We start from the raw sequence: 25,853 nt of genomic DNA on the forward strand, positions 1-25,853 counted from the left end.
GGTTTTATAGCCAAGCTAGCAGCTCAAGGCTTCATTAGTAATTGATGGATCCAAGAATCTGGAATCCCACAAATCTCCTCCTGGAGGAAGGAGAGAGCAGTGCAAGCATTGAGTAGCAATCTGTTGTAATAATTTTTAAGTATACTCAGTGTGGGGAGAGCTGATCTTAAGCAAAATGAGGCTTCTGTGGAGAGCATTATCCCACTGCTTTGGAGCTGCTTTGCCATTCTCCAATTAGTTGCTCTTTAGCCTGTAAATGGCTACTCAGTATGTTGTTCCCCTGGTATGCAGAGGCCTTAGTTGGCTTAAAAGCAAGGCCAGCTTAAAGACCTCATGTGCTGCATTCAGGGATTTAATTTGGGACCATTTTAATTTTTTATTTTATTACTTTTGTTTTATTTTCATATTTAGGGAAATTAAGTTTAAGTCCACTGGTAACACTTAGCTCTGAGATAGCCTCAAGACTATCCTCTAGTTTCTTATCTTGTTAAAACATGTGTACATTAAAGCTTGCAAGAGTTGAGTTTGATGGTTTGTCCAACTTTCAGAGTCACACACTTAACATGAGCACAGGGAGATTAACCTACAGCTGATGCCACACATGCTTTCAAGAGCTGTGGATTCTAGAAAACATCAGTCTCTGCACCAATGTTTTGCTCTTTTTTTGCTGTTCTTCATGTCTTTTTGTCAATCTAACGTGAGACAAAAAGTTGTTCTACTTTCTTAAAATGTGATTAGACGCAGATGTTACATCTGCATCATGACCATAACTACAGTAAGAGGAAGATGCTTTGAAAGCTTGATTTCTTCTTTTATAAAATTCAATTGCTTAATTAGTCACTCCTATCCTTTGCGTTTTGCCTTGGATTTAGGCATGGATTACTCATTTCATTTTATTTTCTTCTACTGCTGTTCATTTGAAATGCTTATGATTCTTTTTGCATGTGTTAGAAAATGTCATTAAAATGTATCAGACACACTTGTATATTAAGCAATATGCATTAGAAAGTGGAAAACTGTCTCATCCAGGATTTTTTTGCTCTTTAGTGGGTTTCAGATATGTATTATAACTACTTGAGAGGAAGAAAAAGTCAGCCTCTATGTTGTCTCATCCTGGAATTTCCCATTGGACCACTTAGAGGAAGTGAAGGAAGATATGATCATTTTGACGCTAGCTGTCTTTTTCATCTGTTATAATTTAGGTGCTTCAGCAAGTTAAATTAGCTCCCATGTGCTGGTGGAAATTCATCATATGAGTTGTAGTGGAGATGGCCAATTTTCCATCATGGTTTCTCTCTAATACAAGCTTAAACTGCTGTCAAAATGCAGGGCAAGAGCAGAAATGAAGTTCTGCACCTTGCCAAAGTCCCAAAATATACATTTGATAGTGTTTTGAAGGAAAAGTGCATCTGGAAAGCAGCTGTGAAATAACAAGTGAAGGTATTGTCCTGCAAATATATCTGTGAGTCTTCTGCTTTAATGATCATCTGAATGATCTGGAGGGAAAGATGGTATTGCATGACCTCCCAGAAGAAAAAGAGCTTTCTTTGGAATATGCAACAGTTCAGCTGGAAATATTACTTCCGAAAACATAATTTTCAGAACAATCCTATTTTCGGACTAAGGATATCTGTTTGTTTTGTATTGGGGTTGTCATGTGCACAACTAACTAGTGACTTTTAATCCAGCCATTTCTATTTAGCTTGGAAGTGCTTACAAAAACTTCTTTACTAGGAATTCTGAATGAAATTGTTACCAGATGGTGAATTTCTGTGCAAAGTTTTTGGAATTTTTACTCACTGGAGTCTTCCTCTTTCTGCCTGTAGTTTTTGAGGAAGTGACTCTGTAGCTCCAGTTCCTTTCATTCACACAGTGCATTATCTTATTACAAATGGGTTTGACAGTATTCAGCTGAAATCAGGCCTGCACTTGGTGTTTCCAAAGAGTGTGTAGTGCATTATTTCAGGTGTGTTTTTAGGATGATCTGAAAATAAGAAGCCATAGTATATATTCCAAGCAATTGCGAGTGTAATGAATATTTAAGGAGTGTTTTTGTTTTGTATTTTTTCTGTATTTTGTATTATTCCACTTAGAAATACATATATTAAAGGCTTGAAACCTTAGAAAGTCTACCAGCATGATAAATATACAATCATTCATGGGTGTGCAAATGTCTGAAATGGTTGAATTCCATAAGAGTAACAATGTTGTTCTCTTTGCAGTTGTTTGTCCTCCAGGCACTAATTTCCAGAACGGTGAATGCATTCCCTGCCCTCTTGGCTACTACCAACATCAGACAGGGCGTTTATCTTGCATCAAGTGTCCTGTGGGCAAAACTACCAACTCTTATGGGGCATTCAGTGCTGATGACTGTAAGTTGAGCCCATTTTTCCCTTTGTATTTTGACTTCAAATAACTGATGAGTATTATTTTCATCTGTCAGGTTGAAAATAAATCCTTTCTGACTTTTTTTTGAAACATTTTTTTTAATGGATGTAATCCTTTCTGCATATATTAAAAAATGTTTTTCAAGGACAAAATGAACTGTCTGGTGTTTACATCAAATATGTGTGAGAAATGAGTGGTCAGTCTCATCCAGGATGTTGTGGTTCTTTGAGACATGTTCACTGTCCTGCAGAAAGACATCTGGATATTCAGTCAGCAAGAAACATCTGATATGGTCAATTTATTGTCATTTTCTTGAATATTAAAGGAATCTTTGCCTACCTCTTTTAAGACCCAACTTTGATACAAACACTTCTCAAAGTTGATATATTCAGTAAAGTTAGTGTATACATTTTAAATGACTTATTTTTGGAAGCAGTTCTATAAAGAATACCATTTGTTAAGCTCGTGGATAAAGCTAAAAGCAAGTAGTCACACTAAAGACTTGGTATTATGGATGAGTACAGGAACTGCTTTGTTTTGTTCCAGTCTATGTATTCTCTTGGATGAGATAAAACAGAAGGTTTATAATCGCTCTAACATCAATTTATTTTTGCCTAAAGAAGACATCAGCCTGATTTGTCACCTTCATTTCTATATCTGTGTTCTCAGTGTAGGTATTGATCTCATGTGCTTTGTTGTTTACACAATAGGGATTGAAAAGTAGTTAGGAAGATGCTGCTAATTTAAATCAAAGTCATTAATCTTTAAGAAAAGAGAGTTAGCACCATATTTTCCACCAACAGTGGATTTTTTTTTTTTTTATGTAACAAAAAAATTGTTGTGATAGCTCTTGTGGTGTTCTTCATAACATTTCATGGGTCCATTGCAATAAGCACTGAACAACCCTGTGTGAAAATACAGTTCCTTCTCTGTACTGCTCTGCTTTACAGCACTTATTACAAGGGAGGTTGTATTCATACAGAAAATCCCGGAAATGTTCTGAATGTGATTTACAGAGAAAACAAAGAAGTGAGATAAGCATATCTTAAAGAATAAAACATCACATATTTATATGATGAGATTAATATTCAGAAAAGTTTCTATTGTACTTAAAGTTTTTTGTCCTGTTGATGCTTCAAAGCCCAGGGAAAACATTGTCAAACCTCTCCTTTTTTCACCCTGCTTACAGGTATTACTTACTGTCAAGGCAATGAGCAGGGTTTGCAGTGCAATGAGGATGGCCAGTATAGGCCTTCCCAACAAGACCCTGACACTAAAAAATCCTTCTGTGTTGATGACTTTGGAGCAGCTCTGGATTGGACTGAAACAGATGCTCTCCTTACAGACTATGAGTGCTCAGGTAAGAATGATATTTGGATATGTTTTTATCCAATGTAAGTGTAACTGCCTTATGAAATGACCCAGTGCTCCACAGCTGGTTTGCCAGCATACTCATTTACCCATACTTGTGGCCTCTGCCTTCAGCCACATTGCTCCTTGCTTCTGTCTTTTCATGACTGGATTGACAAAGTCATTTCCTGTGAGCGGAGAGAGAAGATTTCTTTCACTCTCCAATGGCTGACAGTGTTTTATGTATGCTGATCTCCTGAGCTGAAGAATAACGAGTGGGCTAAGGGGAACAAAGCAGAATGATGAATTTTGCTGTAAAATTATCACTCATCCATGTGATCCTGTAAAACAGACTATGTTTTACAATGACTTCATAGCTGTGGCATAACATCACTGTCTGGGCTTGTGCTTTATGGTATTCGACTTAGTGAACACGTCCTTGCAAACTGGGGAAACTTCCTTCTGCTTGAAGACAATTGTGAAATTGCAGTTCTCAAACAATTTTGGAAAACAAAGTTAAACAAACAGTAAAATAAAACAAAATGGGGAAAAAAAATTCCAACACTATCGCCCCACAAAAAACAAAACAAAACAAAAAAACAAACAACAACCAGCCGTGATATTCCAAACATTTACCTAATTCTCCACCACTTCTGGAGGAGCCTTTGGAACAGTTGAAGTGGAATTCAGAAAAAATGAAATAGAAGAGATGACAGAAAGACAAAGTAGAAAGTAATTTGTTGGAAGTCCAACGGAAAAGATGCAAAATGAGGGCTTCATCAAGCTGGATGTTGTACATGTAAGCATCTGCTAGAGATCTATACTGAAGTCATCCATCAAACAGTCCCCAGACTGCTTGCAATAAGGTTTAACTATGACCCTCAAACCCAAAACTTTTCCCTTTCCCAAAAATTAGTCTTCCAGCATATTTTATACTTATTATATAACTAGCATCAAATTTAATGGAATATTTGCTTCAGAAATTGATGTTATGTTAAGCTCTGAATTGGAGACTTTTTATCTTTTCTCTACTTTTCTTCCATATTACTGAAGTAGAGAAAATGGAGGAATGGAATATCAGAATTAAAAAATTAAACACAAAAGCAAAAGAAGCAAACCAAAAAGAAAAATAATAGAGAAGCATTCAAAGTGCTTCCAACTTCGAATTAGAAATGAGGGCAGCAAACAATTGCAAACAACATAAAAATAAAGAATTCTTTTCATTTTTATGAAAATATGTACATTCTGTTTTCAGCTGGGCATCACTGAAAGTTGCAGATGTAAAAAGAATTCAGTTTACTGTAGAATTAGGCTAATGCTTATGTTGTGTTCTCCTGTATTCCTTGGAAGGAAAAAACCTTCCAGCTCTGTTTATGCCTCTCCCCAGTTGCACTGGAGTGCAAGAACTTTTTTTTGTTTGGTTTGGGTTTTTTTTTTTTTTTTTTTTTTTTTTTAGTTTTTGGCTAGCCCTTATGTTTTTTCTGAGCAGAAATGATGGTTTTATCAAAAGCACCTGCTCACTCAGCCCTGACAACACTGGACATTTGCTTCTGATTTAGCCTGACTATTTTGCTGCAGGAGTACAAATGATTGTTTTAAGAACTTATCCCTGAATTTTATTTTGTGGTTTATGCAGTTGTTGCAGGGAGAAAGGCTTGGGATCTTCCAGCTGAACCTCTGTGCCTAAGTGCGCAGGGAAGTGAAGGGCTGAACCTCCAGCTCTTCTACTGGCAGATATCTCACGCTGGTTGAGATTGAACCAGGACTCCTGCTTTTTAGCTCTGTAAGATCTAGGTCTGGTGTTCATTGCAATGAGATGAAGGTCTGAATGGGCTCGATGAGACTGCAGAAGAGGAGGCTGAAGGGAAAGCTTGTTTTACTCTACAACTACAATAAAGACAGCTGTACTGAGGATGTTGGTCTCTTTTCTCAGATGACAAATGTCAGGATGTGAGGAAATGGGCTCATGATGCGCTAGAGAAAGTTTAGACTGGATATCAGGAATAATTTCTTCACAGAGAGGATGGTCAAGCATTGGAATAGGCTTTCCAGGAAAGCGATGGAGTCTGCATCCCTGGAAGTATTAAAGAGACATGTAGATATGGCAGTAAGGGACATGGTTTAGTAGTGGGACTCAGTAGATCAGATTGGTGGTTGGACTTGGTGATCTCTGAGATCTTTGGCAACCTAGATGATTCTGTGGTTAGAATGTATGGAATTTTGAGCAGAAGCCTGACAAGACAGGGGTGAAGTCACCACATTCTTCCGTTCTCCTTAGCATGTTGTGCTCACTGAAAGGTATTAGTTTATCAGCTGATGGATGCACTGTATCAAAAAATCTCTATAAGTAATAGAAACCTGAGCAGAGTGGTTGCAATGTCTTTCCGTGTCCGTTTACTGTCTATAAAATTCTTCAAGGCATAGCCAGGGCCAAACCTGAGCTTAAATGGATACTTGTCTGCATTTGGTGACCTTTCGATTCTGCATCACAGAATCATAGAATTGCTCGGTTCGAAAAGACCTTAAAGATCATCAAGTCCAACTGCAGCCTGACCATAATACCCAAACTCTAACAACCCACTGCTAGGCCCTTTCTCCAGACCCCATGAGCTTTTCCTAATTTGTGAATAGTCTTGCTTGATGGGCTTCCTTACACACATGTGCAACGTGAAGATTGGAGAGAGCAGATTTAAATCAAGTGACAGTCTGTAGTTAACTGTGAGGGTGTCAAAAAGGAGCATGCTGACTGCGCCACCTACAACAAATCCCTGAGCTTTAAGTTAGTGGACAACAATTGTTTTACGCTCCTAAACATGAGAATTAAGCTCCTAGATTTCCTTTGTAGCCAAGTTCTGTTGGAGCTGACTTTTATTTCAGTGATTGTTTTTCAGAAGGTTGGTCCCCCTGTTGACTCAGTAGTTCATTCTGTACCATGAGCAAGTAATAGGAGACAATCAGTCTGCTGCTGGCAGGGAAGTTCCACCTGAATATGAACTGCCAGACCACCTCTTGCTAACTGCTTTTGAAAGATATTGTTGTGCTGTTTTTGCAGAACAGAAATACACGCCCTTATGAAAGTACCTCCTCAGCTTTCCTGTAGGCCCCCTTTGTTCCTCTTGTCTCCTTTGTTACCTGTTGAGTCAGAATATGTCATGTAGTGAGTTATTTCCCTGTAAAAGTCCTTAATTTTTTGCTTCTAGCCAAAGTCTCCTTGTCTCTCTGTAGCATGGGAACTGATACTTGTGTCTTTGGTTTTTAGTGCTCAGAAAATTTGAGAGAGTTCCTGCCTCTACATTCGTTTACGGGTCAGACAAAGTTCAAATACTCCAATCTCAGTCATTTGGGAGAGACCTACAAAGTCTAACTTTTCAATGCATTTCAGGTAAGGAAAACTGTCAGAAAATCTGCGCAGACAATAGAAACCATCTTGAAGAACTCTGAATGCTTTTGTATGATGAACTTATGGATAAGGTCCTAGATGAACTATGTCTCTTGCAATTCAGTGCTAGCTTACTGCTAACTTTGGTTCAGAGAAGAGATTGCTCTTTCTTTTAGAAAGAAATCTTATGACCTTATGTTCCATTTTAGGCAAGTCACCTGAGTTTAAATCCATTTTGCAATATGAATGAGAGCCAAGATTCAAACCAGGAAAAATTCATTAGGCTTTCCAGATACTTAGACAAAAAGGAAGAATTAGATGTTCAGCCTATGTGAAAATCAGGTTCTTTGTCTCTTCCCAGATTATGTGATTGGTGTATTAAAGAGGAATAGAAACCCTTGCTTACATCAGAAGGATACTGTAAGGAGTGCAGATCTATTCCTCTGCTGGGTCTTACAGTGTACATATTGTATTGCCTTTGGACACATCACATTTGGTGGTTTGTGTCGATTCAAAGTTATCTGAAACCACAGTTGCACTGCTTTAAAGGTACCTCGCCCTGTGTCTCCTAATGCAGACTTGTGAACAGAGGTAGAGGTGTAGCATTCAAAATAAATACACCCTGGCTCTAATAACAAGGATAACTTGTGACAAGGGCTAATATTAAGCATTAGTCAAGCTTTGGAGCAAGCTGCCCAGGGAAGCAATGGAGTTATCATCCCTGGAGACGTTAATGTATTGTATAGATGTAGCAACTGGGGACATGGTTTAGTGATTAGAAGTATTCTGGGAGTACGCACAGGGCTTCACAGATTCAGTTAGTATAAGATTTTTTGCACCTAGCCCTGAAACTGGAGATACTTAAAAGCAAGGCATTTCAGTCATGAACTTAGGAAGGTATAGATGCCACAGAGTCACAGAACGGCCCGGGTTGGAAGGGACCTCAATGATCATGAATCTCCAACCCCCTGCCATTTTGGCAAGCTATGTTTTCAATGCATGTAATTTGTATTTTTATTATAAAAGAGAAGGTTGCATTTTCTTTTTTTTTTATTAAAAGATTGGAACAACAAAGTGAAGAAACAGTATATGAGCTTATATTCACTGCCAAATGGCAATGCCAGTCTAAAATATTACTGGATAGGATAGGAATAGCCTTCCCTCTCTGCTCCTGTGCAGTTGTATAGTTTAGTTTATATTCTGATGGTGTTCTGGTCTAAACTGTTTTATTTTATGCAAGAAATATTTGGAGACAATTTTACCTCTTGTTTTAGGAGCAAAGCTGTGGGAGCCTATTAGTGGTGGTAGCATATAGGCAAAAGGATCTTCTGCCACTCATAACTTTGGAAGGGGATGGCTGCTCACTGCCTTACACTAATCAGTAGGCATGATTTCAGAATTTCATGTTTCATTACCTTCAATCATGCTGATTTTGACCACAACCTGTTTGCTGTGGAGTTACTGTCTTGTGCAGATACGCTAAGTGGTTTGTGTGAGTCTTCCCTACCTTCCACAGGCAAAATTATCCAGCAGACCTTAAATATTTAGTTAAGTGGTTAGACTTAATTCATCTGTTGGTGAAAGGTGCCCAAATACATTTTATATCATCTAATTACTTAAAAACTTAAATAAACTTAATAACTCAACTTAAGAAAACTTAATGCTATACTAAATGGTTGAAAGCCAAAGTTCATCTGGCATGTGAAACTCTGCAGTCTCATAGAGGTATGAAAAAATAGGTAAATGGCAGAAGACGGAGGAATTGGTAGCAAAAATTGTAGATATGAAATACTAAGAAACTTCAGGTTTCCTCTTTGTTTTTCAGACTGTGATAAGGAAGAAGCTTGCAGTTTTGCTGCTGTAACCCCTGCTGATGCCGAAATATTGTGTGATTTATACAGTGCTGCTGAAGTCAACTTCAACTGCACCACCTCTGAATTGGTAAAAACTGCTGTATTTAAAAATCTGTTTACTGTAATACTGTAGGTGAAATATAAGTAGAAGCTATCACAAAAGAAGAGCAGGAAATTATCTGATTCCTTGGACACTGTGTTATAAATTCCTTCAAGCTGGCAGAGAAACTACAACCAGTCATTGCCAAAAGTGGCACTGAATGCCTCAAAGTTTCCATGAAACACCACACAGCACTTCTCAAAACATATTGAACTCCTGCAGTCTGAATATCAAGTGAACTTAAAAAGTGCTTTCATCTGAATAGTCAGAATTAGGAGCATCTAGGTCAGTAACTATGTCACCTGAATGGTCATCATTTCTCAGTCCCTTCCTCCTCTCCAAGCTTTGAATCAAAGGCTTTTAGAGGGTGATGACACACTGGAACAAGTTGCCCAAGGAGGTTGGTGGATGCCCCATCTCTGGAGGCATTCGAGGCCAGGCTAGATGTGGCTCTGGCAACTCTGCACATAGCAGGAGGGGTGAAACTAGGTGATCATTATCGTCCCTTTCAACCCAGGCTATTCTATGATTCTATGTCTTTAACAGTTTCCTACTCGTAACTTTCTAAACACAGCACAGTGGCATTGAAGATCAGCTGAGATTTCTGTTTGACAAGATAAAAAGCATCTCCAGTGGGCCACAGCAAGCTGTGGTGGTTATAAACTGTGTGTGATAATTCTTCCCTCTGTTTATGGCTAAGGAAAAGATGTTTTAACAGAGGAAGTTGGTTAGGTTACATTTATTTCATGCATATTTTCTGTCTCAGGTGCAAGGTGCTCTGGGGAATCCTGCTACCACTAGCATTGGTCGTCTCAGCTGCTTGCTTTATATCAGGAATCCAGAGGGAGATACTGTGATGGTCTATTTGAAGAAAGGTACCAGATGCAACTCAGAGATCTGTTAGATTGCTGTGCCTGAAACTGTGGATACTTCTGAATAGGATCTCAGTGATGCAGGGGAACATATTTGTTCAAGAAGACATAATTCTGTTCAGGGCTTAATGCTGAATGGTCGCCCATATACCTCACTAAATCTTCCTTTCAAAGCTTGTTCCCCACAAATAAGAAATATGGCTGTTGATGACTTTTTCCATCAGTTAATACAAAAAACTGAATATCCAAAGTATTATACTTTCCTAAATGGCAATATATTCTGGCTCTCTACTCATCTCTAAATGAACCAAACCATTTGGTAATCTCATCTTTTTTTTGAAACCCAAAGGCCAAGAAATGATTTTTAAATCTTAGCTTTTACCATAAAACTTTAAACCAACTCCAGCCTGCAGGCATTCTGAAATCATCACTTCTCTACTTGAGTTCTTCTGAACATTTTTTTTTCTGTTCTGTCTGCCCAGCACAAGAATTTAACTCATCTGGACTCAAGACCTTTGAAAGGACCAGTTTTCAGAATGTGCTTTCTGGTGTGTATCGTTCCATGGCTCTCTCAGCAGCTAGCACATCTTTGACAGATGCTCAGCTCTTCTGCAGACAGACTTGCAGCAGGGACTCTTGCTGTGATGGCTTCATCTTCAGTCAAATTGCACTTGATGGAGGTATTGTCTAAACACTGCAAAATGAAATATTTATTTGGTAAACATACATAAGAGGTTAAAAAAAACAAAAAAACAAAAAAAACAAAAAAAACAAACAGCAACAAACCAGCACTCAGTAGAGCTCATTTTTGGATGCTCTACACTTATCTCTGCACCACTGACATTTTCTGGCATAGGCAGATTTTGAGTAAGGCCTGAGATTTGACCTGATGCATTAAAGACCTGAAGTAGAACATTTTTCCTGTGGAGAAATGGACATTTTACTGAGAACCCTGTTGGGCACTGTCAGATAATAATAATATTTTATTAGGTGATAACAGTATGAGCTCAAACTGAGGCTACAAATGTTTGAGTTAGGTGTGAATGTCTAACGTGAGAAGTCCAAACTGAAAGTATTGTTCTGATTTTCATATTTTTTAGTTGGCAATACAAATAAGTACTTATCTCAGTAACACAAGTTCAATTGGCATTTAGAGAAAGTATTGAGATGCTTGGATGTAAATCTCTATGTACGTGAATGGCATTATGGCAGTGATGCAATTCTCACTTCCTGTGAACCTAGGTACCATCTTGTGTAGCTTGATGACATCCCCAGATGTGCTGATCTGCAATGCAAATGGTTGGAGTCCAACACAAACATCAGTCATAAACGAAATATGCAGAGGTCTGAGCTATGACGAAGGAGAGAAAATCTTCTCCTTCACCCTGGGAGGGCAAGTGTTCAGTGCAAGTATGTCAATGAACTAACTTAATTTATATTACTTCTCTTTAATTTGTCTACAGAATCTGCCTTTTCTTCCAGCCTGCTCTTGTGCCTTCAATGTTGTTTTGTTTTTTTTCTCAATTAAATTAAACCTCCCAAATCAAATGTATTGTTAGATGGACTTACCTTTCTTTGAGAACATTAGGGAAAGTCAAGAATGTATTACTTCTACTGTGTTATCCTTTAATACTTCTAGCATTTAATTAAGGCAGAATCAAGTCAATAATCTTAAAGAAGTGTAAACTGTGGAAAAAAAAAAAAAAAAAAAACAGAAAGGGATTTATTCAGATTAGCACAGAACAGTGACAGAAAATAAAATAAAACCTTGGTACCTATGACCTAGACTAGAACCAGGGCATCTGTGCCATCCTTCCCAGGGTCTTGTGATGTAAATAAGGGAAAACATACTCTAAAGATGTGTTTTTAATTTAATTTCCATGCATTTCAGTGCTATCTATTTGCTTAATTTTAACAGCTGTTCTAACACACACTTTCTTCTTTACAAGTGTCTAAGCTGTCAGAAGAGGCAGAAAGAAATTTTACCACTTTTCAACAAGTGTTTCTGTGGAGAGGTAAGTTATCTCACAGGGCCTGTTATAAAATTTTATAGTGAAATACAGGCAGTGGCAGCTGTGTTATATGAGTACCACTTGTTTAAACTGGAAGCATCTTTCTCAATTTGTTTGGTAATGTCCAACATGAGACATATACCGTGAAAAATTACACTGTGGAAACACTTGCCTTTGACCTATCAGTGTTCAAGGTACCACAAATAATTTGGACATTTGTAAGTAACTACAAGTAACTAGATGAATTGCTGAATTTTGGATTCAGTTTTTCCATTACTAATTTTTGATTCATGAGCTGGAGAAAATACATAAGGAGTTTTCCTAACTGGTACAGATTATTCCAGATTACTTACTTGCTTAAGTTAGGGAACTGAGGATGAGTTTATATTGTGAAAGAAAAGTAAACTGATAAAATGAATTATTGTGTTCTTTGATTCTTCTTGGGTTCTAGGCTCTGATATGGTCACCCGACCTGAAAGCTCTGAGTGTGATTCTACTGCTTTGAAGACAGAGGACAATATCATGTTATCAGGTATCACAGTAAAGGCAGACAGAGAAGACAGCAGAGGGAGGTGCTTAATTTAACCAGAGATTTTCATAGCACATATTTTCATGTATGTACTGTGAGGATGTAGGTATTGTCAAGTACAAAAGGTTTCTCTTAAGCAGGAAATATGATGCAGATTTTGAGAAAGATGTTCAAAATGTAGTCCTCCTGGAAGGCACCACTGTCTGCAATTTTTTACCTGAGCAAATGTGGAAAGCTGCTGAGAGAACTTCTTTTATACTTAATGAACTGTAAAGACTCAGGAAATATCATTCAGCTGAGAAAACATTTTACATAAACCCAGGGATTGAATTCTTAGTGTGGGCACATGGGCATGTGCTACTGACAATATGGAGTAACAATGAAACAGCAAACACAAATGTTTCTTCCAAGTAGTTCTCCTCTTTTATTCCAGTGTCTGCTAAGTTATACTAACCAATTTGTATATCCCAAATCATTTATAATATGTGTTCCTCCAGACCTTCAAGCATCCAATTGCCCTGAGCAACCTGATCTAGTGGTTGACAACCTTGCTCACAGCATGGGGCTTGGAACTCGAGGATCTTTAAGGTCCCTTCCAACCAAAGCCATTCCATCATTCTATGATTCCATGAATTCTAAAAGTGGAAGAGCAGTGAAGCCTCATGACAGCATTTTGCTACCTCTCTGATGAGCTAAAATCTTTTCTGAGTAACCTTATTGGATGTCTGAGCATGCGTTTTATTCCATGTAAAATCTTAACACAAAGTACGTTGCTGATTTTGTTTCTGTAATGTGAATGGAAGATGAATAAAAATGTCTGTTTGCCTAATGGCACTTCTATGCAATTAGTGGTGTTTTAAAGTCTAGATTTGAAAATAAGGAAGAGCTGCACTTAATATGGTGGATAAACTTCTCTTTGCATTTGCCTGCCAGGGCATGAGATTAGCCCTCAGGGCTCCCCTTTTTCCTTGCTGTGGCCGATAATGTCATTAAAACCGGTAGTTATGCAAAGAATGCAGCTTCTTCCTTCATGCTTTAATCTTAGCTATGGCAAAAATGGTTTCAAGAGAAGCAGAGGTTGAAACTATGTGGTAACAAGACTTACAAATCACCTTCTCAGAAACATTATGGATAAGTTAGGGAAAATGTTTACAGAGCTTTTATTATTCATGATCATGTTTAGAGCATGTTTTAGCATATATTTTCTATTTTCTGATGGAAATCTGATGATTTCTGATTATAGAAAATACTTGTGGGCACTTGTGATTGTGGATTTAGTGGGAATGATGATGATGGATCAGTAGTTGGATGATCTTGGAGGTCTTTTCCAACATTAATGCTTCTATAATTCTATCCCAGTGCACTTCCCAGCATGTTATTAGATGCATTTAGATGCTTCAGCATTTCAGCTGCAGTTATGTGTCTTTGGTTTTCTGTTTTCATATTTTTGTCTGGCTGTCTTAGTGCATCCAGTTTTAAATAAAAAGAAACTCACAATGCAGGAGTAGCTGGTTGTGAGAGCTGCTGATGATGTTCAATAAATAGAAAGGTGTTTGTGGAGGAATTTGTAAGACAGCAAAGAAGAGTGTTTCTCTGAATATTGTTGTTGGACCCTTATTTAAAGGCACTGATTTTAAAACATCCTTAGCTACCTGTGATTGTTTCAGAGAGATATGAGGAGCATATGAGGGCAGTGTATGCATGTCTAAGTATCACAGGCTATAGACAGAAGGAATTATTTAAATAGGTCTGTGGGAGCCTAAACTAGGAGAAATACGTTAAATAACTGAAAGAGATATTAAGCCTGTTAAGAAAACATTTAACAAATAGGTGTAAATGCTTCCCAAGTGAATATAAGGAAACAGCTGTATTTTGGATCAATAAAACTAGATTGGTCAAGGTATCCCCTAGAGCAGTAGTCACTGTTAAACAGATGTTTTGCATGGCAGAGTAGAGACATCTTATTTCTAGGAGCTGTGATTCTTTCTTCTGTTTTTTTGTTTGGTTTTTGTTATTGTTTATCTACTTGGTTGCTTTGGTGTCCAAATACTCTTGCAGTGCTGTGTTGTTCAGTGCAGTTCAGCAAGGAACAGCACTGACCAATCTGGTGGCCTTCTATGATGGAGTGATGGCATCGGTGGACAAGGGAAAGGCGACCGATGTCATTTACCTGGACTTGAGCAAGGCCTTTGACATGGTCCCCCATCACATCCTTATCTCCACACTGGAGGGATGTGGATTTGATGGGTGGACAACCCGATGGATAAGAAGTTGGTTGAAAGGCTGCAGACAGAGGGTGGTCATCAATGGCTCTGTGTCTGGGTGGAGGCCGGTAACGAGAGGCATCCCCAAGGGGTCTGTCTTGGGACTGGTGCTCTTTAACATCTTATCAATGACATCAAGGGAATTGAGTGCACCTTCAGCTAGTTTGCTAATGACACCAAGCTGAGTGGTGCGGTTGACACGGTAGAAGGAAGGGATGCCATTCACAGGGACCTTGAGAGACTAGAAAGATGGGCCCAGGTGAATCTGATGAGGTTCAACATGGAAAAGTGCAGAGTTTTGCACCTTGGCTGGAGGAATCCCAGGCATCCATACAGACTGGAAGGAGCAGTCCTCGAGAGCAGCCCTGTGGAGAAGGACCTGGAGGACTTGATAGATGAAAAGTTTAACATGAGCCAGCAGTGTGCCCTTGCAGCTCGGAAGGCAAATGGTGTCCTTGGCTCCATCCAAGAAGGGGTGGCCAACAGGGACGGGGAGGTGATTGTCTCCCTCTACTCTGCTCTTGTGAGGCCCCATCTGGAGTACTGCGTCTATGTGTGGAGCCTCCAGTACAAGAAAGATAGGGAGCTGTTGGAGAGGGTCCAGATGAGGGCCATGAAAATGATCAGGGGACTGGAGCACCTCCCCTATGAAGACAGGCTGAGGGAGCTGGGCTTGTTCAGCCTGGAGAAAAGAAGGCTGCAGGGTGACCTCACTGCAGCCTTTCAGTACCTAAAGGGAGCCTACAGAGGGGAGGGGAATCAACTCTTTGAAAGGGTTAATAACTGCAGGATGAGGGAGAGGCTATGGATGCCCCGTGCCTGGAGGTGTTCAAGGCCAGATTGAATGGGGTCCTGGGCAGCCTGATCTAGCGTTGAATGGGAAGGTTGGTGGCCCTGCTTGTGGCAGGGGGGTTGGTGATTCATGATCCTTGAGGTCCCTTCCAACCCTGGCCACTCTGTGATTCTGTAATTCTGTGAAGGAGGCATCGCCTACACAAACATCACTTAGTTGATAGTTGAACTGTTCTGTTACTGAAAGCAACTTTTGGCGATGCTAACTTTACATGGTTACAGTTGCTTTGATGTGAAAGGAAGAATTTTACATGTACGTTTGAGGGCTTCTCTGAAAAGAATGCTTCCTATTTTACTATGTTGGTCCGTGAAGTTAGAAGTGGATGTTGGTGATATGGCAATAGAGGTTGAACCTTCCCACTGATATTCCATTACATTTCGTTTCTGTGTGATGGAGGGCAGAAGAGGGGCAGTCTGGCAGAGTGGCATCTGGTATGGAAGTGGATATGAAACAAAGATGTGTTGCTGAATTTCTCCATGAGGAAAAAATGGCATCTATTGACATTCATTGATGCTTGTTGAACATTTATGTAGACCAAACTGTGGATGTGAGCACAGTGAGGTGGTGGGTCATGCATTTCAGCACTGGCCATCAGCTCTACTGGTGCAGATTTTTATGAGCACAGCATGCAGGCTCTTGTTCACTACTGTCAAAAATGCACAGCTAATGATAGTGACTATGTTGAAAAACAGTATTTTGTAGCTGAGAATTTGCTCTATCAAATTGTGATATTGTTCTTTTAGTATCTGTTGTAGTTTCCATGAAAAAAAAAAAGAGGCAGTACTATCAGCGCTACCTACCTTAAAATGATTTATTTCAGACCTTAATTAAATTATTCTTGTGGGCTTGAGCTCTTTGTTTGTTTGTTTGAATCTCAGATTCCACAAAGGATCTTTTCTATTTAATGGATGACAGTCAGATACGAAGCGACCCAAACTCCTCTATTCCTTACCAGCAGTACTGGGTCTTCAGGCAGAAGTACTCAGCGGAAGAAGCTATGCTTTGGTGTCTCACACGTAAGATATCTCGTAGACAGTTATTCTGCAAGATAGTAAGGAGAGAAAAATTAACTGAAATCTTTCTGCAGAAATGCTGGACTTAGAGATTTTTCAGGACAAAATTTTCATGGAATTCAGCTACACTGAATTTGCTAATGGGAGAGGACATCTATTTCTTCCTTATGAACTTTGTCTACTGTGACAGAAAGGATACTCATCATTCATAAGCAGGGTATCCCTATTATGGATACAGAGAATGTCTAGCTCTGACTAGCAGGAATTCTGAAGTGAGAGCACTATACATACAGTGCACAAATGTTACTGTAAAAATTCCTTGGAGATGTGCATGTTTAAGCATTTACATTTGTCTTTAGAGTAGTCATTGCCACTGTATTTATGAATTAAACTTGCATAAGATTTGACTACTCTGTTTTTTTCTGAAAGTGACTTATTACTCTGAAGGAAAATTTCAGAACACATTTCTGCAAGCAAATGACTTGAACAGTTAATTGTAGGAAAGTGATGTCTATTTTTGTGTCCTGTGATAATAATTCAGAAACTGATTGCAAAAGCTTGCTAAAATATTTATAAATATTCCTAAAATATTTAACTTCATTGTCCATTATTTAATGTAAGAGGTGAATAAGTGACAGAGTTTTTCTGATTGCATGCTTTGTGTGCCAAACTTAATGCAAAGTGAAAAATAGAGATTTTTAAGTTACTGTGTTTGTGACACAAACAACCTGGGCCTGTGCTTGTCACACCTGGAGAACATATCTATCCAAAGAGCTGTGGTGTAGCTCCTTTTCTGTGCTGTCCAAGTAAACCTGCTCTTCAGCATAACTAGAAACAGAATCTGTCCCTATTTAACTTGCACTGTGATAGAATAATATCTTTTTTATTTGTTTGCTGATCAATGCCATTAAGTACTCTGAAGAGAGAGGAACAAACCCTAGTGTGGCTAACTTCTAGTGGCTTTGCCTCCTAGGCTGTGCACAGGAAGATGAGTTTTGTCAAATGGCAGATCTCCGAAATACTGCAGACACATACTTTGTGTGTACCCTGTATCCAGAGGCACAGATTTGTGATGGTAACATTGAACAAATGCTGGAAAACTGTCGTACTGAACTACCCTGGCAGCCACAGGCATTGTACCGTAAAATAGGTAAGTGATGGATCTTGAATTTGTAATGCATACATTATTATTGAATTGGAAATTCAAGCCAAAATAATTTCAATTTTCCATTTTGACTCTGAGATAAAAAGCCTGAATGAGTACTGGGATATGATGATACAGGGGAAGACTGTGTTGAGGTAACGGAGCTGGAGGTGTTGGTCAATGCTTGGCTGAGTATGATTCAGCAGTGTACCCAAGTAGCCAATAAGGTGAATGGCATCCTGGCTTATATGAGAGATAGTGCTGCCAGCAGGAGCAGGGAGGTGATTGTCCCGCTGTAACCAAATCTGTTGAGGCCACACCTCTAGTGCTGTTTCAGTTTTGGGTCCCTCTCTACAAGAAAGACACTGAGGACCTGGAGTATGTTCAGAGAAGGGCAGCAAAGCTGTGAAGGGGACTGGAGCACAAGACTTACAGGCAGTGACAGAGGGAACTGAGATTATTCAGTCTGGAGAAGGGCAGGCTAAGGGGAGACCTTAACATTCTTTACAACTCCCTGAAGAGGAGTTGTAGAAGTGCTGGTACCACATTTCAGTGTCTAGTGGAAAGATATTAACCACAAATTCCATTCTCTGCTTTAGTGTTCTCAATTCAAAGAGGCCAAGGGTAGTTCAGATAATCTGTGTACCAATCTTAGGCTTCTTTATAATATAGATGGATTCAGACCATCATAGGGATGTCAATACTTTCATTTTCTATTAAAATTTCCATGATAGTTAAGCAATACAAAAATTGGAAGAAGATGCATTCTTGTTGAATATATGTATAAATAAAACAAATTTAGAGTTATAGACTTCAGGATTTTAACCTCTGCTTTTTGAATGCTTGAAGAGTTTGAATTCTTGGTTTTCTCCTAGTGCTCACATGAGGAAAGTGAGACAAACAAGCCTGTTCTCACTCCATGGGAATCTGTAGTTTTTCTGCAAAAAATATAGATATCCACAGAACTAAATGATTAATTCATGTCTTGCTGGGGAGCCCCACTACAGCACAGAATTATACATGAGCATACACAAAGGATTCCTCAAACGTATAACTATTATCCAGTTTTCGGACCAAGATGATTGAGTCATGTCAGTACAGATAAAAAACTGAAGCCCTTAGAAGTTTTTCCTCGGCAATGTGGTTTCTTCAACCTTTAAAACCTTGTTGGATTTTTGTTCATCTTTAGGCATAACTACCAGTTGTCTACTAATAGTATAAAAAATGCTTTTTAATTGACAAGGGCATAGAAACATAAGCTTTACACTTACAATGTCATTCCTTGACAAATATGTATAAATTAGAAAGAAAAAGTGATCTTTTCCCCAATTTTATTTCCCTTTTCTGTACCAGTCACTCTGAGAAGTACTGTGAAGAGCTTCTACACACGTGTACCATTCCAGAAAGCAACAGGAATCTCAGTGAGGAATGTGACTGACATGAGCAGAAAAGCAGTTTCAAATGGGTAGGACATCACTGAATCTTTGTTTTTACTGAAATTTTAACTATGTTTTGAGTACCAAGGCCATGTTCTATAGCTGAGGGGGATCAGGTGCTACAAAAATAGCATTATTTATTTGAGAGAATGTTTAACAAAGAAAAATGGCATACAAAGGAAATTTATAATTGAGATAAAAATAACAAAGTATCTAATTCATTATGAATTTTATATCTTGGCAATAACACATAAAAATAATTGATGCAGATATTTTTAGGGCAGATAGCAAAGTATTCAGAAAGTTGAATCAAAATATCAAAATATTCTAGAAAATAGAAAATGTGCAGAAATGTCTATACAGCAGAAAGAGCCATGAGGCATCACTACAGGTTCTTGGTGTCTCCCCTATATGCAATATTCCATCATCCCTTCTCTAGGACAGAAGCAGACAACTAATGATATTAAAATAATGATGTTTTTCTGTTTTCAGCTTTTTTGAGTGTGAGCGTTGGTGTGATGCTGACCCCTGTTGCACAGGATTTGGATTTTTAAATGTCAATCAGCTGTCAGGTATTTTTTTAATATTAAAAAAAATGTTTTCAATCTTCATATTCCAACCTTTATTACTCTTTTCCTACAAAAGGCACCCTTAAAAGCCCTTGCTGATCTTAACTCTTTTTAACACCTTTTTGAGTAATGATGACCCTTTCTAGGAGTTCACCCCAATGAACATGCTCAAATTATCAGAAATTATTATGAAAACTTTAGGAAAAGGATTTCTGGAGAGGCCACAGTTCCAATAGTGTGATATTCAAGCATACAAAACTGTAGGAAGCTGTTATTTCTTATTTATTGGCTTCTCTTCCAATATGTTTGACTTCTTTTTGTGATTTTTGTTGTTTCACTTTTTTTTTCAAAACCTTATCAGAAACCTAAGTATTTCTGAAATTAAATGCAGGTTAAGAACACAATGTCCGTGGTTACTCTGGGATAGCTTAGATTTTTTTGTTCTGATTTTTTTGTTGTATATCTGAATTTTCCTGCTCCCGAATGTAGGTCATTTACTTGAGGAAGCATAGTTGGAGAGAGATGGAGGTTGCTTACCCTCTCACACTTAGTATTTTAGCAAGTATGTGTTACCGGAAAGCATTTAAAAAGTCAAACAAGCATATTTTACTGACCTGAGATGGCTAAGTTAAGGGTATTGTCACACTATGCTTTCTATATAATCAGCAGAAATCTTCATAGGAACAAGCTGCAGTGTCCCTAGGAGCTTTGGTTGACTGAGTCACTGAGTACTATTCTGGAAATATTTTTCTTTCTCTCCAGGGACTGTAAAGTAAGTGCTGTGTTTAAAGGAAAGTCTTTAGTAGGTATTTAAAATTGGATACTATCCAGGTCAATGCCAATGAAGAAATTGTTAATGTTTTATTCTAAATTTTGATTTAAGGACCTAAAATGGCAAACCTTGTTTTTTAGAAATGGGTGCTAACCAGCTCTGTCTGAGGCTTTATGTCTTTAAGATTCACTGAAGAAAAATCTAATTATTTTTTTTTTTTTTTTGGCAAGCAGGCAAAGCTTTCACACAGTCAAAAAAGAATAGACCAAAAAATAAATCCATTGTTTTTTGGATTTGAATGTGGAAATCAAAAGCAGTAGACAATCTTCATATTTCCATAAAATTATATGAAATTCAAAATGTTAATTGATTATGAATTTAAGTTTCTTTTAAGTATAACAAATTACAGATTTTAAAACATCAAACATAGGAAATTATATTTATTGTCTATAGTATTTCTGACATCCAGTACTGGCAGTACTGTAGTCAAGATGAATTTCAGAAGTGATTTTAATATGAACCAAAATAAATCTTAAATAACACTTCTAACTGTTTCAAATCCTACAATACTTCCTAGATACTGAAATATTCACCCTACCTCCTTGAAAGACAGAATTTTTGTTTTGATGTTAAGTAAATGCTGTGTTTCAATATACATGAAGGTTTTTAATTTCCAGGATTGAATAAATTTGAAAGGGCTCCTTGCTCAAAGACACTGACCTTGCGGCAGGATTTCAAAATTTTTGCTTAGTAGAAATGCCCCTAGTGGCCTTAGTTGGGTTATAACTTTGGTATCTCCCTCCCTCACATTGACTTCAGTCTGATTTTTTTTTTTTACACTATTTTCACCCATAGTAAAACTTTGTATGTTTAAGGTATTTTCATCTGATTTCCAATTCAGTGAGATCTGTTTTAATGTGCAATGGAATCACACCGTTTTCAATTTCCTTAAGATACTGTCTGGAAGAGGAAATTCTTCCTCATCACTGCTATAACCACATATTTCCTTGGCAGGAGGAAAAATCATGTGCCTGACTTTGAACAGCCTAGGAATTCAGACATGTGCTGAGGAATCAAGAAGTGCTTGGCAAATTTCAAATTGTAGTTTGCCAGACACTGAAGTCAGAATACATCCATTTGGCTGGTATCAGAAGCCTGGTGAGTATTCCAGGGCACGTGTACTTTCCAACTGGTGTCTGCACATTCAGTCTTCTTAATAACCTTCATAGAATCATAGAACTCTTCAATGCATGAAAGGCTTAACTTTTAGGCATATGGGCAATTAACAAGAATAGCAATAGACAAGGAAGACAATTATGCCTGAAGTAAAGAAAAGTGTATTTTAATCTGAATTTTTAAGGAATAGAAATATCTTAGAGGTTTAATTGAATTTCTTAAACTGGTGAGACTTGTGATCTATGAGGGAACGCAAACATATTCAATTCCTCTGCACAGCCATGGTCAAGACATCATTCTTTGTTTCTCACTGCTTGCCTTAATAATATTCGTAGATGAGTGACTTAAAGATTTGGGTTTGTTACAGAATTTGAAATTCACGTTTGGCTGCTTTGGTGAAGAAAGTTTTTTATCTTGGAAAATTCCAAGATAATGTGGTATTATTCAGGCAATAAACTGAACAAAAGTTATGAGAGGTTAGCATATTTCCTTAAGAGAAATAAAAAAAAAATCAATTTAGTCAAAGTGAACGTTCTTTTCCATAGTGAAATAAAAGTCTCCATTACTTTTTGAAAGATTATCATTAAAACAAAAGAAAAACATAGAAAACTCCCCCTTAAAGTACTGCTGGTTGTGAAAACCAAGAAAAAATGAAAAAAAAAAAACAAAAAACATTTTTGATTTATTGACTTTTGTTTTGTTAAAAGCTTTTTTGTTTGTTTGTTTAAGAGCTTAAAACATGCTGATTAAATATGAGTAATCTTGGGAAAAATTTGGTAACCCAAGAAGTTGTTTTGTCAAAGAAAATGAAAACACATTTTAGTTGCTAATAGAAGAGGTCAAAACCACAAGCTAACGTAAAACCTCAAGATATCCAGAGAATTTGTCATTTTAAAACCATTCTGTCTATTAAAAAGCTACTATTTCAGTTGTGTTAAGATAGCTAAACACACAAAAAAGTATAAAATTCCATGATAGAAGTGAGTGTGTATACACGCAACCTAAAGACCTCCTGTAGTTGTAATCATGGTATTACAGAATGAAAGTTGGATAAAGTGCGAATTTGATGGGCTTATCCCCACAAGCTAGCACTTCCGTGCACAACATGCAGTGAAACAGCTTTAAGTTACATCTCAGTCATCCTTGTGGAGTACAGCCTCAAACCCCTTGCTAAGTCTATGTGGACAGAAAATTGTTGAACCCCACTTTAAGCAGGAAGGTCTCGCAGGAGCAAGTCTGGCAACAGTGAAAGAGTCTGGGAAACAATTTGAGCCAAATAACAGGAATCAGGAGCACTTTTCACTACTTTTAAATTCCTTGCTGCCTTGTAGGAAGGACTGATTTTTGAGTAGAGAGGGGAGGCACAATGTCAATACATAATTCTCAGTGCACATGACATAAAAATAATCCATTCAAATTGTGTAGAGCTAAGTCAGATATCCTTGCAATGCATTGCATTTTATAGTGTTGGTAAAATGCATTCACACTGAATGTCCCTGAAATAAGAACTTATTGTGCAACCTTTCAAGCTCTTCGGTAGTACTCTGCCCACTAGAACATCTCCTCTTATTGGTGCCACCTCTGTTCAAGGAGACACAGCACAGACTTGAGGGTCCATCGCTGAAATTGCAGAGTTTGCTAAATCCACAGTGTGTGGGCTTGGGGAGAGGAAGTCTGAGCATAACAAGAGAGATAACAACAGCCTATTGACAATACAGAAAATATCAGGGACCTGTGGACAGAGGGAGCAGAGATGCAACTAGAGGAAAAGTAGACGAAAAGAGTGAGGAGCAGTAAGAAGGCAAAGTGAAGAGAAGGAGATATCAGAGGTATAGATACACTTTGTGGAATAATTTTTCCTCTCATTGATAAAGAAACAACTAAAAAGAAAGTATACTGATTGCTTCACGGACAGAGGAATGAAGTAGAGGAGTATATGCAAAAGGGGGAGTGTTAGAAGAAAAGATGATGTTTCTGCAATGAAAAAGCTTCAGATGTTTTTCCACCATAACAGATAGCAAGGCACAGATGTGTATGCAAATAAAGATATTTGCAGACAAAAATTTGTATCAGTTTTGCTGGTGTGTTGGGTGTCTGGGAACCAGGAAGAGGAACAAGAAGACTTTGACACTGAAGGGTAAAAAGAGTGAAATCTGAGGGAAGAATTTACTGTAGATAGCAGGAGTTTAATATGAGGTGGGTCTTTGGTTTTAGTCCACAGCCTGCTGTTGAAGAAAAGTACTCTGTGTTTCACAATATATTAAGTCACCATGTGGAGCTGACAGGTGCCGCTCAGCACACTAGCAATTTGGCTAAGTATGTATATGTAGTCATGTATATGTAGTCATGTAGCCATTGGTGAACATACTATTTAAAAAGATAGGGTCCTGGATACAGCCCTAATTTTTCACAGATGTCATCGAATGTGGTAAACCCACGACTTTTCGGAAATATTTATTGGCTGCATGCATGTGCAGTACAGAGTGAAAGAAACAAAAAATCTGATCCATCTTTGGCACCTTTGGATAGTAGTAGAGGGCTTATAACTGGTTTGAATAGTTGAAGTACTTTACGAAATATGAGTGCCTGAGGGAAGATATTATTCGCTATTTATGTTAAAGGAAAATGCTAGCAACTGAGAAGCTTCATGAGTGGAAAATATGAATTAGTATTTGAATTTTAATTTGAAGCCTTTCCTTCTGGAAACTGTCTTGTTCCTAATTTTTTCTTTTGAGAAAATCCAGTTTCCTAATTAGGAAACAGAAAATCTGATGTCTCTTCTGATGCATGAAACTGAGTACAGAGTGGGTCATGGAACAAAACCAACAAAGAACTACTGAAATGAGTTATTCATAAAAAGAGCTGCAGTCTGCAAACTGTTTGTAGGAATGCTTACAAATACATAAATTGAGGAATGTCTGTTTCATGAATAAGCCAAAAAGGGTTAAATAGCAAAGTAGGCTCAGATCCTTGTTCTTGGTGTTAGTGATGAGAAGATGCAGTGTTCACATTCCACAAGTGATATGGGAATCACTATAGCATTGACTTTATTTTGTGTTTTCTACTTTCAGCTGATTTGATGAACACTGTGCTTAACCTGTGTCCAACCGTTAGTTTGCCCTTCAGGCCAGAAAGTGGTAAGTGCATTCATGTGTTAAGACCAAAAGAAAAAAAGAAAAATAAATAAATAAATAGATAAAAAAGAAACGTCCTTTATTTTGCTTTCCTAAAGGCCATGCTGTAATGAAGTGGTGTTCCTCATGAGTTTATTTATTCAGATGCAACATGTATGCTTTTTGTTAGTCATGCATCATTTAAATGGAAGAAGCTTGGTCAGCCAGAGTGCTAATCTAATCTGAGCCAAAATATTTAGCAAATAGCAATGTATCATTTGTAAGTGCAGATGTACCAGGAGTTTCAACATATATATGTGTTCGCATGTTAGTGCAGTGATCAGCAGAGAGGATCTCTGTCAAGGGAAGCCTCCAAGAAGTCTGGTTATTACTTTAGGGTCTGCTGTTTTGGGGTTTCTAGCACTTTTTTGAAGCAGCTGAGAGTGACAGTGAGTTTCCTGATCAATGCAAATAAATATAATAAAAATGCGGAGTCAATATCAGTAAACCTAGTTTGTCCCTTTAAAGACTTGTGCCTAAAAACTGAGAGAATGGGAGGGTAAATACTCCTAGAAGTGAAGGCAGATTTATACAACTTTAGAATTGATGTAGAAAAACAATAAATTGTACTGCCTCTAGTTTACAGCTTTCCTCAAGTTTGGGAATATTCTCTCAAAGTTTATTCAGAATTGAGCCCCAAAAAACTGTTTTTCTTTATCAGGAAGGAAATTTATTTCATTCCCGTAGTAAATCAATATTATGGCTCTTTCATGAGTGGTTCCTCTTAATAAATGAAACTTGAACTTTCAGGGCAGTGTGTTTATTACACCCTAAAAACATGCAAATTTTAAAGAGGTTTTCCTGATGCATTCTTTCAAAAAATACATAGAATGTTTGCTATGCTATGTGTAACAGCAAGAAAACAGGTTGACTAGCCATTCTGTAACTCAATTTAGCCTTTGGGTTAGACTGAAATTGAAGAGTCTCATCTATCTCTACCCTTGACTATCTGTTTGATCGTAAACAGACC

At 37.9% G+C, this 25,853-nt stretch overlaps 1 protein-coding gene across 3 annotated transcripts in view; it reads left to right on the forward strand.

Annotated features, from left to right (window-relative positions):
• The window catches only part of TG (thyroglobulin), a 162,251-nt gene that overhangs the window by 35,063 nt on the left and 101,335 nt on the right, over positions 1-25,853 (forward strand). For all 3 annotated transcript variants that reach the window (XM_042868995.1, XM_042868996.1, XM_042868997.1), the window contains exons 21-35: positions 2,223-2,372; positions 3,578-3,748; positions 6,998-7,120; positions 8,943-9,058; positions 9,837-9,945; positions 10,425-10,622; positions 11,185-11,352; positions 11,892-11,957; positions 12,406-12,486; positions 16,479-16,616; positions 17,587-17,763; positions 19,111-19,222; positions 19,686-19,765; positions 21,549-21,692; positions 24,782-24,847. In XM_042868995.1, the coding sequence (XP_042724929.1) occupies positions 2,223-2,372; positions 3,578-3,748; positions 6,998-7,120; positions 8,943-9,058; positions 9,837-9,945; positions 10,425-10,622; positions 11,185-11,352; positions 11,892-11,957; positions 12,406-12,486; positions 16,479-16,616; positions 17,587-17,763; positions 19,111-19,222; positions 19,686-19,765; positions 21,549-21,692; positions 24,782-24,847 (1,899 nt within the window). The remainder of the gene's footprint in view (positions 1-2,222; positions 2,373-3,577; positions 3,749-6,997; positions 7,121-8,942; positions 9,059-9,836; positions 9,946-10,424; positions 10,623-11,184; positions 11,353-11,891; positions 11,958-12,405; positions 12,487-16,478; positions 16,617-17,586; positions 17,764-19,110; positions 19,223-19,685; positions 19,766-21,548; positions 21,693-24,781; positions 24,848-25,853) is intronic.

Source organism: Lagopus leucura, unplaced genomic scaffold (genome assembly GCF_019238085.1).
Source record: "Lagopus leucura isolate 7727_CA_CO unplaced genomic scaffold, USGS_WTPT01 Super-Scaffold_100002, whole genome shotgun sequence".
In the NCBI taxonomy this organism is placed as follows: Eukaryota; Metazoa; Chordata; class Aves; order Galliformes; family Phasianidae; genus Lagopus; species Lagopus leucura.